At 48.8% G+C, this 18,641-nt stretch overlaps 1 protein-coding gene across 11 annotated transcripts; it reads left to right on the top strand.

The window, feature by feature from the left end:
- The first annotated feature begins 1,232 nt into the window (after positions 1 to 1,232).
- Prelid3a (PRELI domain containing 3A) lies at positions 1,233 to 18,590 on the top strand. 11 transcript variants are annotated; one of them, XM_060377130.1, is made up of 7 exons: positions 1,233 to 1,359; positions 10,681 to 10,849; positions 11,564 to 11,653; positions 14,759 to 14,829; positions 14,928 to 15,030; positions 17,093 to 17,444; positions 17,566 to 18,590. In XM_060377130.1, the coding sequence occupies exons 2-6, from the start codon at positions 10,712 to 10,714 to the stop codon at positions 17,336 to 17,338; spliced, it is 648 nt and encodes a 215-aa protein (XP_060233113.1). In that variant the 5' UTR covers positions 1,233 to 1,359; positions 10,681 to 10,711; the 3' UTR covers positions 17,339 to 17,444; positions 17,566 to 18,590. The 11 variants fall into 11 exon arrangements, with proteins under 11 accessions (XP_060233113.1, XP_060233114.1, XP_060233117.1 ...); XM_060377131.1 differs by lacking the exon at positions 17,566 to 18,590 and adding an exon at positions 15,880 to 16,040 and having other exon boundaries at positions 17,093 to 17,231; XM_060377134.1 differs by lacking the exon at positions 17,566 to 18,590 and adding an exon at positions 15,929 to 16,040 and having other exon boundaries at positions 14,928 to 15,067; positions 17,093 to 17,231.
- The last annotated feature ends 51 nt before the right edge of the window (positions 18,591 to 18,641 follow it).

The following is an 18,641-nucleotide window of genomic DNA, read 5'->3' as shown; positions in this document are numbered from 1 at the left end:
TACAGAGGATCAGTGAAGCAAGACAGAGGGCTGAGGAGCCCTGTGCGGGCTGGGTGGTCTTGGCTGAATGAGAGGTGCTTCAGGGACCCCTAACATGAACTGTGGAATCTGTAAGCAATTAAAATTAAGCAAGAGCCAGGATGGAATTTCACTCCTGAAATTCCAGCACTTGGGAAGTCGAGGATGAGAATCGCTGCAGGCTTGAAGCCACAGAGGTCTGCAAAGAGATGTCCAGCCCACCCAGCTGATATTAAACAGTGAGATTCTGTCTCTAGACAAAACAAAGAGATGAACCCTGCTGTTCCCCTTCCCATGTAGTTGCTGGTCTTGGTAGTTGTAAGGCAGAAGGATCACACTACAACTGTCCTCACTGGGATGTAGTCTTGGGAAGAGCACGTGGGCCACCTTTCAGACGGACCTGAGCTTTCTCTATAAAACGCGGTCATCTGAGAATTAGAGAGATGGTTGGCAAGAAACAACGATACCGTAAGCTTGGTTAATCAAATGATGGGCAGTGGTAGCCATGCCCCATGTGCCCAAAGGAGGAGACTCTCCCTTTCCCCCCTCCTTCCTCCCCATTTTATCTCTATTAGGGAATTTATTTTAGAAAGCTTGTAATTGCAAACCCCTCTCCCCCACCCCCATTAGAATCAGGGTCCCTTGTATCCCGACTGGCCTTGAATTCATCATGTAGCTTAGGCTGCCCCTCCTTCTAAATACTGAGATATGGCCCTGGGCCACCATGCCCAGGTTTGTTTTTACTCTAATTGTACACATACAAACGCAGGGCTGCTGTGGTGTGATCGAGGTCAGAGGACGGCTTTCAGGAATTAACTCTCCTTCCACTGTGGGATCCGAGGATCAAACTCAAGCTGACAGGTTTCCTTATAGAGCCCAGGACCACCCACATGGGCTGGGCCCTCTCCCATCATTCACTAATGAAAATGTCCTACAGGCTTGCCCCATCTTACAGAAGCATCTGAGGCCTATAGCCGAGTTCCCCACTTGCTTTAGTCCCTGATGACTTACTCGGTAAATGTCACGATTTGTGACCTTTTTTTGCTTTGTAACTAATACAGTTTCACATGACCGCATCCACAGTGGGACGTGGCTTTCAGGGCAACTTCAGTCATTGCTCCTGGACCTCGGCTCACATATAAACTGGGTCTTACTCCCTCCGAGGCGAGAACAGCTCTGTGTCTTCAGAATAAAGGCACTTAGCTCCGCTCGAGCAGCGCTCCAGTTCCTGGTAACTTTAGGAGGAAGCCTGCCTTTGTCCTCCGGCCTTTTGCTGCAGCACCACAGACTGTTCTCCTCGAAAGCATTCGCGGAAGCTTTCGTAGCGGCAGGACTCTCTTTGTAAGTCTCTCTAGTGGGCTGCCTGTGACGCATTAGTAGCCTTGGGGTTTCAAGCTCTTTCAATCCCCCGCACCGTTTATTTTGAAGTGGCAATTCCGGTTACGTCCACGACGTTCCCGAGCGGTTGGAAAGGGCAGGGGCAGAACCCGCACAGCTTCAAAGAGCCCGGCGCGGCCATCGGTGGCTGCGCACTCGCGCAGGTCCCCGCGGCAGCGGCAGCGCGGCCCCGGGTACCACTCGCCTCCTACGCGGCTCTCTTTAGCGGCCGCAGCCCGGGCCGCGTGACGGAGGGGGCGGGACGGAGGGCGCCCCGCCCACGCCGCGCCGCGCCGCGCCGCGCAGCATCCCGCAGAGCGCCGAGCCCGCGCCTCCGGCCTGCGGCTGCGGCGATGAAGATCTGGAGCTCCGAGCACGTGTTCGGGTGAGCAGGGAAACGCGCGGACGCGGTCAGAGCCGTGCGGCCTCGGGCCGGGGCGGGGATCCGGGAGAGGCGGGCGCCCAGGGCCGGGATCGTGGCGGGGCGAGGGGGCGGAGGCGAGGCTCAGGCCTCCCCATCCCCGGCCGGCGAGTGCCAGCGGCCAGCTGCGCCGCGGGGCTTTGCGGCTCATCCCGAGTAGCGCAGCGGCCCGAGGGCCAGCTCCCTCTGCAGCGGTGTCGCGGGTGGTGACACCACGGGCGTGGGAGAAAGCTAGATGCGAGGAAGGCATTTGGGGCGTTTGGTCCCGAATACCCGTGCGCACGGACACCTTCAAGCCCCCGGGGACACCGCGAATTGCTTCAAGTGCTCTCTTGACCCATGGGGCGTCTTCCACCTTGTCATCGACTGTTCAAACATCTTTTCAAAGGGGAAAAAAATATTTATTTATTTATGATCCTGCTTAGAGAAGCTTTATGTTCAAGGCGGGGGTTGGACGTGCATGAAACAAACGTGTCATCCATCATCCTTTAAATGTAAAATTTTAATAAAAATGTGTCACCTGGCTTCAGAACTTCTATTTTTATTTTAGTGTTATTTTTGGATGGTGCTGGGGCTCGAACCCCGTGTTTCGAGATTGTTAGAAAAGCTTTCCATCACTGAACTATAGTGTCCGCCTCTAGAAAAAAAAAAAGTTAAAATATGGAACCTTAGACGGGTGGCACATCATTTTTTGGTAAAGTTGCAGTCTTTCTGAAGGGGGTTCCCCCCAAGATTCAGATAGAATTTGCGCTGTCTGGTGCAGACGGCCGCAGGAAAGTCTTAGGTACAGAGATGCCGGAGTTTTGACTTGGACCTGCTGAGAGCTCCCCTAAGGGCCCTGAAATGCTGACTGACGCCGAAAAGCCACTGTTGACAATTCTGACCGTGTTTGCAGCTGCCGTCCTTTTACTTATTTTTAATCCTTATTATTTATACTTTGTAATTTGTAACGTGTGTATTACCACCCATTTTAATGTGGTGGTGTTGTGTATGTGTGTGGCAGCCAGGACAACATGGGGGAACCGGTTCTCAACTCTTGCCTTGTGCATCAGGAGATCCGACCCAGACTGTTAGATTTGACAGCGGGCAGCTGTAGCAGCTGAGCTATCTTGTTGGACCCAAGAACACATTTTTAAATGTGTTCTGAGCTGATGGGGGAGGTACTCAACAGCATTCGCCCTGCAGAGGCAGGCGCATCTCTGTGAGTTTTTGACTAGCCTGGTCCAGGACAGCCAGGGCTACACAGAGAAACAAAGAAACGAACCTGCATTCTACAATTCTGGGCCGGGGAGACGGCTCACTGGCTAACGCTCTTGCCATGTGAGTGTAGGGCCTGAAGTTCAGCTCTCAGAACCCTTATAAGTCAGTGATTGCAGTGGGGCCTGTGACTCTAGCTTGGAGCAAGCTAGCTAGCAAGACTACCCTGCCTCAGTGAGTAATCTAGAAGAGCATTTCCCACATCGGTCTAGGCCTCCACAAGAGTGACACTCTCGTGCACCTGTGCACAGCACTCGCGCTTATGCACACCACACACGAAAAGAGAGAAAAAAAAATTTAAATGCATTATACAACTGAGTAATTTTTAACATAGTTACAGGAATTTGTTTTTATTTTTATTTTTGCAAATTGATGCTCCATCCAGCTTTAGAACATTTGTTATCTCCTGAAGAGATACTGAGCTTTGTGTGGGAGATCCACTCCCCCCCATTCGTTCCCCAGGAAACCACCCAATCTGTTTCCGTAGATTTTTCTCCCCTGGATATTTTTATTTAAATAGTCACACATCTTATGTGGTATTTTGTGTCTTTTAGAAAGATCCTCCCCCCCCAGGCAGGGTTTCTCTGTGTAGCCTTGACTGTCCTAGACTCAATCTGTAGACCAGGCTGGCCTTGAACTCACATCGATAGCCTGCTTCTGACTCCCGAGTGCTGGGATTACAGGTGTGTGCCACCATGCCGGGCATCATTTTGTTTTTTGAGGTTCACTGGTGTGCTGGTTCTTTGTTTTGTGTCCCAGGTACCCTGCAGTGCCCTGGCACTGTTGATAGGGAGAGCACTCACGAGGAGACCAGATGTCCTTCCAGAGTAGGGGCAGCAGTAGGTCCTGGCAGGCCATCAGCATCCACTCACATCAATAAAGCTTGGAGAAGATGGACCTGCAGCTAGCTTCCTTCCTGGCAGGGAGCTGAAAAGAGAAATTTACCCTCCAGATAGGCAGAAAATGTCCACTTTAGCCTCTCTTCAGATTTTGTCTCTTCCTTTTCGTTTTAACAGAGGCAGCTGTGATGTTTTGTGCCAAAATCCGTGCGACTACATATATGTATGTTTATGTATAAATCCACATTATATGGCTTATTTTTTTTCCCCAAATAGGAATCAGTGACATCATCTTGTAAGGATCTTTTGGCAAGTTTCTTTTTTCTTTCAATAATGTGTTTTTGAGATCTATCCAAGCTCAGATATATAATATAGATGTAAATGGATATACTTACAGCTTCCTTACACTAGCTGTATAATCACCCACTTTATGAATGTGCAATAATTTCCCCTATGACTTATTAAGAGGAAACACTTTTATCTGTTATACTTACGGCCTTGTGTTGACCAATATCGGCTGTTACCTTGGCTTGAGAGCCAGCTGGAGATTGGTAAGTCACACCTCTGGGTGTGTTTGCAAGAACTTTTCCATGCAGTGGTTCTCAACCTTCCTAAAGCTTCCACCCCTTAATACAGTTCTTCTGTTGTGGTGACACCAACCGTAAAAGTATTTTCATCGCTACTTCGTAACTGTCATTTTGCTACTGTGACGTAGCAAATGAATTGTAATATAAATATCTGATGTGTAGGCTCTTAGTCGACCCCGCAGGGGTTGCCACCCACAGGTTGAGAACCAATGCCACAGGAGATTACTTATTTCCTGAGCTCTCTGACCTAATCAGAGGTCTTACACGATGAACTGGGAAATGGTGGAACCGTTTAAATTAGGGCCTTGTTGGAGGGAGTCACCTGGGGTTTGCCATTGAAGGGGTATGTCTTGACCCCTTCTCTTTCTCCTTTCTGCTCTCTGTCTTGAGATGACGGATGTACTCTGTGTTATCTGTCATATCTTCTGCCGTATCATCTGCTCAAAAGTAGCAGGGACAAGTGACCATGGACTGAAGCCTTTGAAACCATAAGCCAAAATCAATCTTTCGCTCTCTCTGTTTCTGTCTCTGTCTCTCAGTCTCTCTCTCTGAGGCAGGGGGGGATTCCAAGTCAGGGTTTCTCTGTGTAGCCTTGGCTGTCCTGGACTTGATTTGTAGATCAGGCTGGTGTCGAACTCAGAGATCTGCTTGCCTCTGCCTCCCCAAGTGCTGGGATTACAGGCGTGTGCCACAATGCCCGGCTAGTCTTTTGTTCTCTTAATTTTTTGGGGGGTGGGGGGGTATTTGTCATAGTGGCTAACACAGAGGCCACTTAGGCCAGTGGGTCTTCCGCCGTTCAGCCACGGGACTACTTTACTGTCTACTTGGAGATACCGAGGCCCTCAGGTTTTTTTATGTTGATTATGTCTCTTTTTATTAGTCATTATATCAGAGAGCCAGGTACACTGGCACAGCCTGTAACCCAGCACTTAGGAGGGAGGGTCTTGAGGCTAAGTACAGAGACCAGCCAACTCTATGCTATCATCCAAATTGCAATTGAAATTTTAAAATTAATTAATTACAATAAGTGACAACGAACACTTTTGAGACAGGATTTCATGTAGCCTAGGCTGGCCTCACTGTGTAGCCAAAGGTGACTTTGAATTTCTGATCCTCCTGTGCCTGTTTCCCGAGAGCTCAGATGACAGGCCATGTGCCACCGTGCCTGGCTTTAGCCTGTCCTGTTAACAATCTAAAGTAAAAATTGGGTGATAGAATGCTCGCCTAGAGAGTGCATGGAACCCTGGGTTCAATCCCCAACCCCATAAACTTGATATGGTGGTACATGCTTGTAGGCCCAGAAGTTGGGAGGTAGAGGCAGGGAAATCAGGAGTTCAAGGCCAGCAGAACATGTATGAGATCCTCTCTCAACAATTAAGAACTTAGCAACTGTATTTTCCAGAAATTGGGAAACTGGTACTTTAAAAATAATATCTATGATTTCTATAGTTTGATTCTCTTATCTACTTCAGCATCTGGTGTTTTGTAATATAGTGCTTTGGTGTATGGATAAAGTCCAGCCTCAGACAGGGAGTTGTTAAGGAAAATGTTAAGTATGTTTGTCTTGTGGTTTCTATTGCTGCAACGAAAACACCATGACCAAAAAGCAAGTTGGGGAGGAAAGGGTTTATTGGGCTTATACTTGCAGATCATAGTCAGTCATTGGAGGAAGTCAGGGCAGGAACCTGGAGGCAGGAGCTGATGCAGTGGCCATGGAGGGGTGCTGCTTACTAGCTTGCTCCTCATGCCTTTCTCAGCCTGCTCTCTTATAGAACCCAGGACCACCAGCCCTAGCTTCAGTGGACTGGGCCCTCCCCATGATCACTAATTGAGACAATGCCTTACAGCTGGCTCTCATGGAGGCATTTGCTCAACTGAGGCTCCTTCCTCTCTGATGACCCTAGCTTGTGTCAAATTGACACAAAATCAGCCAGCAAAATGTCTTTGTACCTTTCCTTTACTGCTATGACAAAAAAAAAATGTTGGCTTTTTTAAAAAGTAGTAATTTGGTCTGGAGAGATGGCTCAGAGGTTAAGAGCAATGGCTGCTCTTCTATCAGTCCTGAGTTCAATTCCCAGCAACCACAATGGCTCGCAACCATCAGTTCCCTCTTCCAGAGTGCGGGCGTACACGTAGGCAAAATACTGTATACAAAATAAAATAAATATTATAAAAACATAAATGAAAAGTAGTAATTTAAAATTGAGAACAAAGAACAGAAAAACAAGTCATGCTGAGTGCATCTCTGCCTCCAGAGTCGCCTGCGTCCATCCTTTGGAATGTGCGTGATCCCAGGTTTGTAGTATGGGGCAGCGATGCCCACAGTGATGGATACAAAGTTCCCTCCAATTTCAGCTTTCATTCAGAAGCTCAGGTTTTGTCTCCGGGAACAAACACTAAAGATGTTTGCCTTAAAATGACCAAGCTCACTCCCTTAACTTCCCAGAAAATACCCACCAAATCCCCAAGCCTGAGCCAACAGTCTGTGCGTTGTTCTTCCAAGGGCAAGCTGTGGGCGGTGAGAGGCAGCTTTGTGACGGGAAGGCTCCCAACACAGAGCTGCCTGATCTACCCGGGGCAGCCTGAGCGCGCTTGTTCTGCGGAGATATTTCTGGCATGCTTCCTGCTCTCTTGCGGATTGTCAAAGACGAGAGTCCTCAGGGGTCAGGTGATGATGAAGTTAAACCACTTTACCGTTTCATCACATACTCTTAAGAGAATCCCAGGCTGCTTCCCTGAGTGCGTGTGGGAGCAGCGGTGACCAGGCTGTGGTTTGGAGCCTGGCCTGCGTTGCAGGGAGAGGCCAGCATTTCCCCCCATCGCTTTAAAAGCCATCAGTGTAAAGTTGATAAGGTGAGAGCTAGTAATGTCACAGTCACATTGTCACAGCCACTTCCTAAGAGGGTCCAGAGCCCCCAGCGTGTGGCCCACACTCTTCAGAACGCACTGAAGGTAGGGTATAGGGGAGTCTTTGGTTCTGTGACTGTCTCTTAACCAACCTACCCCCAAACCTTTAACTCTACGACTTTTGGAAATAAGCAAAAGTGGAAAGAGCAGAATTCTGGACACATGGTAGGTCTCCTGGGCTAGCTGGTCTTCTTACAACTTGCTTGGTTTCACATGTATTCCCACCTTTGGCTTTTTCACTGACTGATTTAGGCAACTTTTTTTTTTTTTTTTCAAGACAGGGTTTCTCTTTTGTAGTCCCGACAGTCCTGGAAGTGCTCTGTAGACCAGGCTGGCCTCCAACTCACAGAGATCTGCCTCCTGAGTGCTGGGATTAAAGATAGGAGCCACCACTGCCCGGCTGATTTGGGCAAATCTTGGGCAATGGCTTCTACCACCCTGGGTTGCCAGGGGTTTTCCTTAGGCCCTCTTACTCCCTAGCATGTGTGATGATGTCTTCACTGATCTCACTTCAACTAAAATGTAAGCTGCTGGGCATTCCTGCAAAGGATTTTCTTGATCAGATTATTTGAAGCAGGAGGACACACCTTAAATGAGGGAGCACCTTCTAGAGGCTGCACAGATCAAGGGACATGGAGGAGGGAAGCTTTGCCTTCTTTCAGCTTACTCTCCTTCCTGCTGGCACATTCATCCTTCCTGTGGCCATGGTGTCTCTCCACTGACGTTAGAACCAACACAGCCTGAAGACCAAAGCTCTCCAGGAGTCCTCCAGGCCTTCAGTAGCAGACTGGGATCAGCCACATGGGCTGAGCAGGCACCAGATTCTCAGCCTCTCTAGTGTGAGACAGCCACTGTGGGACTACCCAGACAGTACTGTGTAAGCCACTCTAACAAAATCACGAATGTGCACACGCGCACTCCATCAGTTCTTTTTCTGTAGAGAACTCGAATACAGCGTGGAAGCCAGAACGCATCCTTCCATCTCCTCTTTGCTCCGGCAGACCTTGGTGTGTATGCCTGGGACCATTCTAGAGTGGTGGAAAGCAGAGGCCTCCCTTCCTTTGGGGTAGGACAGAGTCGGGCTGAGTCTCAGTGTGTTGCTGGGACTCTGAGAGTGGTCTCCATCCAACTCCTTATCTGCCAGGGAGAGCTTTGTGCACTTACAGCTTCCTTCCGCAGGCAAGCGACCCAGCAGGAACTCCTGTGAACTCGTGTGTCTCCAGCCAGCCATGCCCTTCTCAACAACCAGTGTTCCAGGTCTGCGTGCCAGCCGTGAATTAGTGTTTTCTTTAGCCAGAGGGTGCAGTGTTGACTTTTGTGCCTAGACTTTGCCACTTAATTTTTTTTTCCAAGACAGCGTTTCTCTGTGTAGTCCTGGCTGTCCTGGCACTCGTTCTGTAGACCAGGTTAGCCTCAAACTCAGGTCTGCTTGCCTCTGCCTCCCTGCCAGGATGAAAGGCGTGAGCTACCACACCTGGCTGGACATTGTCACTTTAAAGATACTTGGCAGCCTCAACAGCAGATAACCCCAGTTCCAGGGGATCCAATGCCCTCTTCTAGCCTCCACGGGCACCAGACACACATGGATACACATATACAGATAAAAGACCACTCATAGCCGGGTGGTGGTGGCGCATGCCTTTACTCCAAGCACTTGTGAAGCAGAGGCAGGCAGATCTCTGAATTCGAGGCCAGCCTGGTCCGGAACAGTAAAGACTACACAGAGAACTGTCTCAAAAACCAACCAAACAACCAACCAACCAAACAGAAAACCACACATATCCACAATAACTTCTGTGGTCATTTTGCTGTAAGTATATCACTTAAGTCTGAATCAGAAATAAGAAAATGATGGCATTGTTGCAATACACACCTCTTTGCGGGAGAGACTTCCAGAACAGCATACCACAGAGGGAGGGAAGGTTAGCTGACGTGATGGTAGTTCTCAGTGGGAGGGGAAGGCCCATGCTACACATCTGGTGGCTCCTTTAGCTTGGCTCCATGACAGGGGTCTGATGTCTGATGTCCGATGTTGGGCCAGCTTAACCAAGGCAAGGCTCTGGACAGTGGCGGGCGGCTGTGTGACGCTGTGGGCATCTCTGATAGCAAGAGATGCATTAGGAGGAAAGCCGTAGTTCTGAGCTCTGACTTAGAGAAGGGAAACAGTAGGGAGTGTCTGGGACCTCCTGGAGACCCCTTGGGATTTATGGACACAGGAGGTAGGTGTGGTGAGCTGGTGGCATTCACACCATTGATGTCCCCATGTCCCCACTCTCGGAGTCTTGAAATGTTTGTGAATAGAGGGGGCACATCAGAATGGTGACAGTGATTACCAGAGTTGCAGATGACTTGAAAGAAGTTTAAGCTGTGAGGCCGGAGGAATGCAGAATGGTCAGGAGCACTGGCTGCATTTGTTGAGGATTTGAGTTCAGTCAGTTCCCAGCACCCACACGGCAGCTCACAGCCATCTGTGAATCCAGTTCCAGGGGGTCCAGTGCCCCTTTCTGACCTCCACAGGCACTAGGCACCCACGTGACACACAAACATACTTGAAGGCAAGACATTCATACTCATTAAAACAAACAAAACAAAAGGAACAAAAAACCTGAATTGCTTCAAGCCACATGCTGCGTCTAAGTTTGAATGAGATGTAGATGCTTCTGTCACATCCAGATAAAACCGTTGCAGGTTGAAACTGTCTTCAGTCAAAAATGCTGCAGAAATGGCCAATGGGGCTGCTCACAGCTGCCTGTAACTCCGATTCAGGGCAGCTGATGTCCTTGTAAACTTGTGCTTAGAGTGAAAAATGGATGGCTGTGAGATACATATTTGTACCCTTATAAAGTCGAGAACGTCCTAAACCGAATCAGCTGGGAACTGCCCTTAGTCGGCTCTTAGTCGCACTGAGCACGGGAACGAAAGCCTGCTTGGTGTTCTTATGGATGACCAGGCTACCTACCGGCTAGCCAGTCAGGGTCCAGCCTGCAGTAAGGACAGCAGCCAGCATTTTTCCAGCGAGGTGCAGGCAGGGCGACCTGTGTCTCTGCTAAGTCCCCACGAAAGGTTTCTGACCCCTGTGGGCTGAAGAAGAGCCAGGACAGGAAAAGGCAGACAGAGGTCAACTCAGCTTGACGGTCCTGTGCAGCATCTGCACAGACCTGGGGCCCCCGCTGGAAGCCCGGGCCTAATCGGCACCCAGGGCAGCCTGGCCTGCCCGGACCCAGGAGCCTGAGCTTCGTGGCTACTTCCTATGCTGATTGTGTTCTCTTGCCAGCCATCCCTGGGACACGGTGATCAAGGCGGCCATGCGGAAGTACCCAAACCCGATGAACCCCTGCGTGGTGGGCGTGGACGTGTTGGAGCGCAGCGTGGACGGCTGTGGGCGCCTGCACAGTCTGCGCCTGCTCAGCACCGAGTGGGGGCTGCCGGGCCTCGTGCGTGCGGTGAGCCTCTCTGCGTGGCCGTCCAGGCCTGGTCACCACACGTGGCCACCCGCCCTTGCCTTACTGCTGAGGGGTGCCACAAAGGGTCCCTCCAGCCCTGTGCCCGCTTCTCCCCAGACTTCAGACTGTCCATGTCCCATTCTGCTGTCTGGAAAGGACACTGGGTATTCTGGGTTAGGTGACTTGAGTGATCCTTCTTCAGTGACACCTGTGAAGGCCCAGAATCCCACATTTTGTGGTGCTGCAGTTAGACCTTTTACATAGGAGCTTCAGGGAGGCACAGCTGAGCCCATACCCATAGAGCCAAGGATGGGGGTGGGTGGGGGTTGGATGGAGAACTGTGAGACTGTAAGAGTCAGGATAGCTTTCCCCTGCGTGGCTTGCACCTTGACCTCGCCTGCACTTGGAACCCAGGTTCCTGCATTGCCCCGTGGTCTGCTGTCTCCTTGTGGCTCCCCAGGATTCTATGATGTGAACGCCATCACTGCAGGCCAGTTCTTGACTCCAATAAAAGGAGCCTCTCTCCTCAGGATCCTGGAGATGCCTGGTTTAATTTTTGCCGAAACATCCGTCATTACTGTCAGGCATTAAATTCTTAACTCCGTTTTCCAATACCTGCCCAATACCACTTTGTCCACAGATATAGAGCATTTGTTGTAAAGAAACGAGTAACTGGATTTAATAGCATGTCACTATACTTGTTTTGTCTCTTAGATTTTGGGAGCCAACAGGACCTTGACATACATCCAAGAGCGTTCTGTCGTGGATCCGGCTGCAAGGAAAATGGAGCTGTGTTCCACCAATGTAAGCAGTGGTCTAAGATGAGAAAGGTGCTTAATATTTCTTGGCGATGGTGCGTAATGCCTCCTTAAACTGTATTTCCGGGTTCTTGTTTTTTAGCAGAGGGTTGCATTTATTTAGAGGTATTTTGTCTTTGTTTTGCTTTGAGATGGGTGTCTCTCTGTGCCCCAGGTCAGCCTGAAACTTGATAGATATAGCCCAGGCTAGTGATCAAATTACTGTAATCCTCCTGCCTCAGACAGGCTTGAGATACCATGCCTATTTCCTTCTCACCTTTTTATTCAAGTATAATCAACATATAGAAAAAGGCAATAGGCCAAGTGGAGTGGAGTGTGGCATGTATTTAATTTAATTTATTTACTTTATAAAGAAAATAAAAAGAAAGAAAAAGGCAATAACTAGTTAGATAAGAAAACTGAATCTAGGTATATACTATTGCACACACCTGGGCGGCTATAGATAACAATGTGTGTATTTTATGTGTAATAATAATAATAATAATAATAATAATAATAATGAGACAAGGCCTCATTATGTGGCCCCCAGCTGGCCTCAAACTTGCTGGCCTCACACTCACAGTTATCCTTTAGATGTGTGTTACCATGCCCAGCTAACAATATATATCTTTAAAAAGAGCTAGAAGAAAATATTTAGAATGTCTTCACCACAAAGATATAAGTATTTGAGGACACAGATAATATGTTTACCATGATTTTTAAATTTTAATTATTTATTTTGAGACCAGGGTCTCACTATATGGACCAGGCTGGCCTGAACTCCCAGAGGTGCACCTGCCTCTGCCTTCCTAGTGGTGAGATTAGCTACTACTTCTGATTTATGCACTGAATTTATACGTTACACAATGTATTTATACACTGAAACATTATGGGGCCCATATATGTGTATAATTTTCATATAATAATACAAATGGAAATAAGACAGAAGTGCCCAAAATTTCCACAAGATGTGAGCAAATGGTCAGATAAAGCAACAGACCTGACTAAACCCAACAGCCTCCAGAGTCTGTCCTGAGTCACAGTGGTAGAGGGTAGGTTATCTGCGAACACCACGGCCAGGGGGGTGAAAATCCACGGGATTGCAAGAGGGCAGTTTGGCTCAGCACGGCTCAGTGGCCAGTTTTGGTTCAAACTTTGAGAGTCTGACCCCAAGCAGTTTATTTTAGGCATATTTAACCACAGCACAATTTGGAAAACAGTTTCTTGATGATAATCCCATGTGCACAACAAAGCTTAAGATACAACTACATCGGACCTCTTTGTGAAGTTCAAGTGACATCTTCCAGAAAGCTACTTTCTAGCTGGAGAGATGGTTCAGTGAGTAGAGGTACTTGGTGCCGTGACTGAGGAGCTGAGTTCAATCCCTGGTAGAAGGAGAGAACCAGCTCCCAGAGTCTCTTTTGGTCTTCACATGCGTGCCCATGGCATGCTTACCTACATACGTACATGCAGCAGGTAAATAGATAGAGTAAAAATGTAACAGCCACTTCCCCCTCCCTCTTATTTCTCTTAATTAAAAAATGCCTATGTAGCCAAGTGTTGTAATGGAAGTTTTGGTTTCTTTAAGAAGTCAGTTATGTTATGTAAATATGTTTTTGTTTTAATCCCAAGCGTGGGATTTTAGTTTGGGCTTTGGTTTATCCACAGCTGATAACTGCCTCCTGCAGGGTGTGGTCTTTGCCAGCTGGTAATGACCTGCTTCCTGCAGCATGGAGACGGGGGTGGGGAGGGGTGGGGGGGGGGTGGGGGGTGGCCTAGGACTCTGAGAGCTATAAATAGGAGAGCTCATCGAGTGAAAGTGTGTCAGTGGGTCCTGTGGCGAGCGGCAGTTTGGAGAGACCAGAGAGATGGACAGTGACGGGGTTTGGACGGACAGAGGGAGAGAAGAGAGAAACATTTCAAGGCGGCAGCTTGGAGGAGGCTGCTTGCTGCGTTTGCTGTTGACAGAGCCCCCAAAAGAACCCGTCAACCCTGAACAGCCAGAAGTAAAGGGGTCTGTACTCCCTCTCCCCACTAACCTCCTCTCTCTTACCTAGGGTTGGGGGGTTGGAAGGGAGAGGCTTTAGGGAACCCCAAATAAAATTTAAAAGTTCTAAAAATGAGCGCTACGAGGTGTGGCGGCATACACCTTTAATCCTGGAGGCAGAGGCGAGCTGATCTCCGGGAGTTCAAGGCCAGCCTGGTCTACAGGACCATTTCCCAGCCATCCAGAAAGCCTGCAGGCACCCTCCACATTTATTGACCAGTGTGGCAGCCTCATATGGCCATTTTACTAGGATGAATCCTGGGCGTTCACTAGCCAATGTGTTTGTAGTTGACCTGCAAATGCAACAGCATGGTGCATAGAGCAGTGTGTTCACCGCGGTGAAATAGAAGCATTTTTTCTTTTAGGTAGTTATTAAGTTACTGTGTGTGTGAGCATGCCGCTGCATGTGGAGGTCAGAGGACAGCTTTATGAAGTCAGTTCTTTCCTTCCTTCCTTCCTTCCTTCCTTCCTTCCTTCCTTCCTTCCTTCCTTCCTTCCTTCCTTCCTTCCTTCCTTCTGTGGGTTCCAGAAATCAAACTCAAGTTGATAGGCCTGTGTGGCAAGCACCTTTATCTGCTGAGATAGCTCGCTGGCTCTGAGTATATTTTAATAGAAAATACAAGCAGTAAGTTAGCTTGCTGACAGGAAGTAGGGTTGGAGACAAGGCCACTGAGGCTTCTGTGTGGATCCCAGAATCTAGCACATCTAGCAGTCCAGCATTGGCATTAGGGCTATAGAGTTGGCTACTGTTGCCATGGACACTAATAGTGGACTGTCTGTCCACTGTCTGTCCTACAGCGGCTGATGGACTTGGCAAAATGTGGGTGCCTTGAAGGCAGATCCCTCCTCAGGTGTGGGGAGGGAGAGAGTGATAATCGTCATCAGAAGGAGCCACTCAGTGGTGTCCTTAACGTATAGTGTTTGTGTGTGGGGTGATACTGAATGTTTCCTTCTGGCTTTCGAAAGTGGCAGTTTGGGGCTTGAAGGATAGATGGTTCGGAATCTTAGAACCTAAAGCCAGTGGTGGTTTATTTTTTCACATGTGTGCTTGTTTTGTTTTTAAAGATCACACTCACAAATCTGGTATCAGTGAATGAGAGGTTGGTGTACACACCTCATCCAGAGAACCCCGAAAAGTGAGTCAACTCCTCCTGGGTTGGACACCCTGAACAGCAGGGGCGGATGGTGCCTCCAGCCCAGGGTTGCTCAGCTCCTTACTTCTGCTCTTCTGCAGGACTGTGCTCACCCAAGAAGCCATCATCACTGTGAAGGGGATTAGCCTGGGGAGCTACCTGGAAAGTCTAATGGCCAACACGATATCCTCCAATGCAAAGAAGGTGCACACCTCAGGACGGGGCCCCGGTACACTCTGCGGTAACGTGTCAGACAAAGTGGTGACATGTCTGGCCCCTGGGTCCTCCTGAGGACTGGGATCTTTGTGGTTGAGCTCTTAAGGCCATAGCATTCCCTACAGTTCTATTTCAAATAGAGATACAGAAAGGCTGGCCATGATCTGGAGGGAAGGCGTCTGTCCTGGTCAGGGTTACTATTGCTTTGAGGTTCACCCCAATCTCTCTGGTGTCCACACAGAAGCTTTGGCTCCAGGGCTTTGGAATGCCATAGGCCTCCCTCAAATATGGATTGGCTGTGCTATTCTAAGAGGGGTGTCAACTGGGATAGCTCAAGCTAGTGCATCCTTTCTCGTTAGAACATCTCGTCATATTTCTGAGCTTTAATAGCCTATTTACGTGGACTGTCTTAATTAGGGTTTCTATTGTCATAGAGAGGCACCATGACCGTTGCAACTCTTATAAAGGAAAACATTTAATTAGGGCTGGCTTACAGTTCAGAGGTTTAGTCCAGTGTCATCATGGCAGGAAGCATGGCACTGATCAGGCAGATGTGGTGCTGGAGAGGAACTGAGAGTTCTACATTTGGATCTGCAGGCAGCCAGAAGAGACAGTAAGCCCACTAGGCCTGGCTTGAGTTTCTGAGACCTTTAAACCTGCCCTGAGCGACACATTTCTTCCAACAAGGCCACCCCTGCTCCAGCAGGGTCACACCTCCCAATAGTGCCACTCCCTATGGACCTACGGGGGCCGTTTTTATTCAAACCACCTCATGGGCCAAGGCTCAGGGAGGTTATTGCCACGTCATTGCCACAGCAGTTCCTTCCTGTGTTGCAGGCCCGAGACTTGCTGCAGCAAAAACTGAAGTCCTTCTGTGTTGTTGCAGGGGTGGGCTGCCATTGAGTGGATAATTGAACATTCCGAGAGTGCCATAAGCTAACAGGTGTGCACCCGTGCCTGCTGACACAAGGGGGCAACCACAGTAACTCCTTAACCTGGTACAGAGTTTCAGCTTTTTACTACCCACGTGCATGGGGTGCATGAGAGAGTGCTTGTTTGTCAGTTCCGTGCTTCTGTCTGTCTGCCGCGGTAGACATTTCCATCCGTTTTCATTTCCGAGGTTTGTACCAAGACTTCTTTCCAGGGTACACCTGAGCTCTTGTGAGCTGGAATCTGAGGAGGGCGGAGTAGCATTGGCTACCCTGAGGTCTCAGTGCTGGGCAGGCTGTCTGGATATTCCTCAGGACTGTCACAGATGATGAAGAGCTGCCACAAATAGGTCTGCACTGTTACAGGCAAATTTAATCTGGAGTTTTTTGTTTTGTTTTTTTGTCTTTGGTAAAATTTCCCGTTTTTGAAAAAAATTCATTGTTATCATTTTTATTATGCTGGGGAATGAATCCAGGATTCGCACCTGCTGGGCTTGGGTAAGCGCTCTACCTCCGAGCCTTACCCCAGTCTGTATACGTTTCTATGAAAAGTACTTTTCATAGAAAAGTACTATGAAGTACTACTTTTCATAGAAAAGCCTATTTCCTCACTTGGCACAAGCCAGTGTTCAGCCTCTGGGTTGTGTCACTGTAGTGGCAAGAAGAAATTGTAGCATTTTCATGTACTTCGATGTTCCTTGGTTTCCTCAGCCTCCAGATATCTGACAATTGATTGGCTGCCACTTGTTTTATGTCATCGCAGAAAAGTGTCCTACTTCCCTTTAGGTGGGGCCTCCTCACTTCCTGCCTGAATGTCCCTGTTAAGCTACTGACAGCCAAGGCTTGCTTCCCTCTGTTGCCCCCCAGGTCATGTTTGCCTCCTCATTTTCCTCAGCCAAGAAGCTGAGGTTTGACATATTCTTGATGCTTTTTCCTAAGGTAAATGAAATCTGCCAGGGAACTTTACCTTGACTTTTAGGTCAAGGCCTGCCACAGGGTCTTTAAACCTCCACCTGAACTGAGCTTTGGGAGCTGTGTGTGGAGGGAAAGAGGCCTGATGTAAGTCCAGGCTTCTCAGGTTGTTTCTTCATAAACTGGAGCTAAACCGTCTCCATCTTTAGATGTCTCACCAAAAAGAGTCAAAGAAGAGAGGAAAGAAGGAAGTATGGATGGACAAAGAAGACGAAAGGCAAATGTGGATGTGTTTCCCACCAAGTCTGGAAGAGGTATCTGCTGGAACCTTCCCCTCCCAGGACAGCAGTGGGCCCAGACTCCAACAAGTCGTGTGGAGCCCTATCCTGCCAGGCTCTGCTGTAGGCAGCTGTGCTGAAGCAGTACTGGGCTGCTCTGCCCTGCATCGGTTTTAGGCATTTATCTGCTTCTTCTGGCAGGAATGCCGCCTCTGCCTGCTGGCTCTAGTCACTTCATCAAAGGAGAGCTCCCCTCTCCTCATGTTCTGCCAGCTAAGCCAGGGTAGGTCCCCCACACCTTCCCCAGGGTCCCGGCTGCTGCCCTCTGTTCCTGGCGGCTCTGTCCTTATAGTGTCCCACTTGCTGCTGCGAAGGTGAATGACAAGTTGCTTTCTGGCCCTCAGGGTCTCCATCATGCACTGTATCCAAAAGCTGTGGAGCTCTCTACAGAGGCCTTGAATTCTCTATGTAACTGAAGATGACCTTGAACTCCTGATCTTCTTGCTTCCAGCTTCCCAAGTCCTGAGATTACAGGCTTGGGCCATTATACTTGGCTCTTTTTGGTTGCTGTTCTTGAGACAGATCTTGCTATGTAGCCTTGGCTGTTCTGAAACTCATGGCATTCCTCCTGCCTCACCATCTCAAGTGCGGGAATCACAGGTGTGCACGGCCCTGGGCTGGGACTCTTGTCAAGTCCCAACTCCCCAAGCCTTTCCCCAACAAGACTGATTGTCCCTTAAAGAGAGGGTAGGAACCTCCTGCTGTGTAGGGCCTTCCAGCCAACTCCGTGTCTCCTGTGGTTCTAGGGTCTTGCTGGGCTGTGGGTGGTACCTTTGTGCTCCTGTTCTAGATTGAAGGCCCTCCCCGATGCCTGCTTCACCCTCCTGCCTCAAAGTTGTAGTCTTACATGGGCACAAGGTACCTTTTTTTTGAGACCATGTCTCATGTAACTCAGGCTGGCCTTCAACTCACTGTGTAGATGAGGCTGACCAACTCCTTCCACCTCTCAAGTACGAGAACCATAGGTGAATGCCATCATGCCTGGCTTTCTATCGCCTGGAGAGATGGCTCAGATGTGAAGACCACGGGCTGTTCTTCCAAAGGTCCTGAGTTCAATTCCCAGCAACTACCTATCTCATAACCATCTATAACGAGATCTGGTGTCCTCTTCTGGCGTGCAGGCATACATGCAGGCAGAACACTGTATATATAATAAATAAATCTAAGAAAATACTAAAATATATAAACATAGAAACCGATGTATATATGTATAGGGAATCCATGTCTGTGGTTTTAAAAAGAGGCATTAAATCCACTGACTAGATCTCCGCTCTTCAATCAGCTCACCGTTCTTACAAACTCTTCTAGAACTTTTCTATGCCTGTGAAGGTTTGTCATTTTCTTTCATTAAATTGAGTTCAAACTGGAACTATTTTCTGTGCCTGTCTCCGTTCTACTTTTAAACAAGTGTCTTGAAAAG

The sequence above is a fragment of the Meriones unguiculatus genome, chromosome 2, assembly GCF_030254825.1.
Source record: "Meriones unguiculatus strain TT.TT164.6M chromosome 2, Bangor_MerUng_6.1, whole genome shotgun sequence".
Classification (NCBI taxonomy): Eukaryota; Metazoa; Chordata; class Mammalia; order Rodentia; family Muridae; genus Meriones; species Meriones unguiculatus.
Note: the sequence above shows the minus strand (reverse complement) of the source record. Positions and strands in the feature narration are given on the sequence as shown.

What these genes read in the sequence shown, in the direction of transcription:
- Prelid3a (XM_060377136.1), top strand. Translation starts at nt 1,749, where the DNA reads ATGAAGATCTGGAGCTCCGAGCACGTGTTCGG. An exon ending in TGGAGCTGTGTTCCACCAAT is followed by an intron (nt 11,654 to 14,758) that starts GTAAGCAGTGGT and finishes TTGTTTTTAAAG; the next exon opens with ATCACACTCACAAATCTGGT. An exon ending in CATCCAGAGAACCCCGAAAA is followed by an intron (nt 14,830 to 14,927) that starts GTGAGTCAACTC and finishes GCTCTTCTGCAG; the next exon opens with GACTGTGCTCACCCAAGAAG.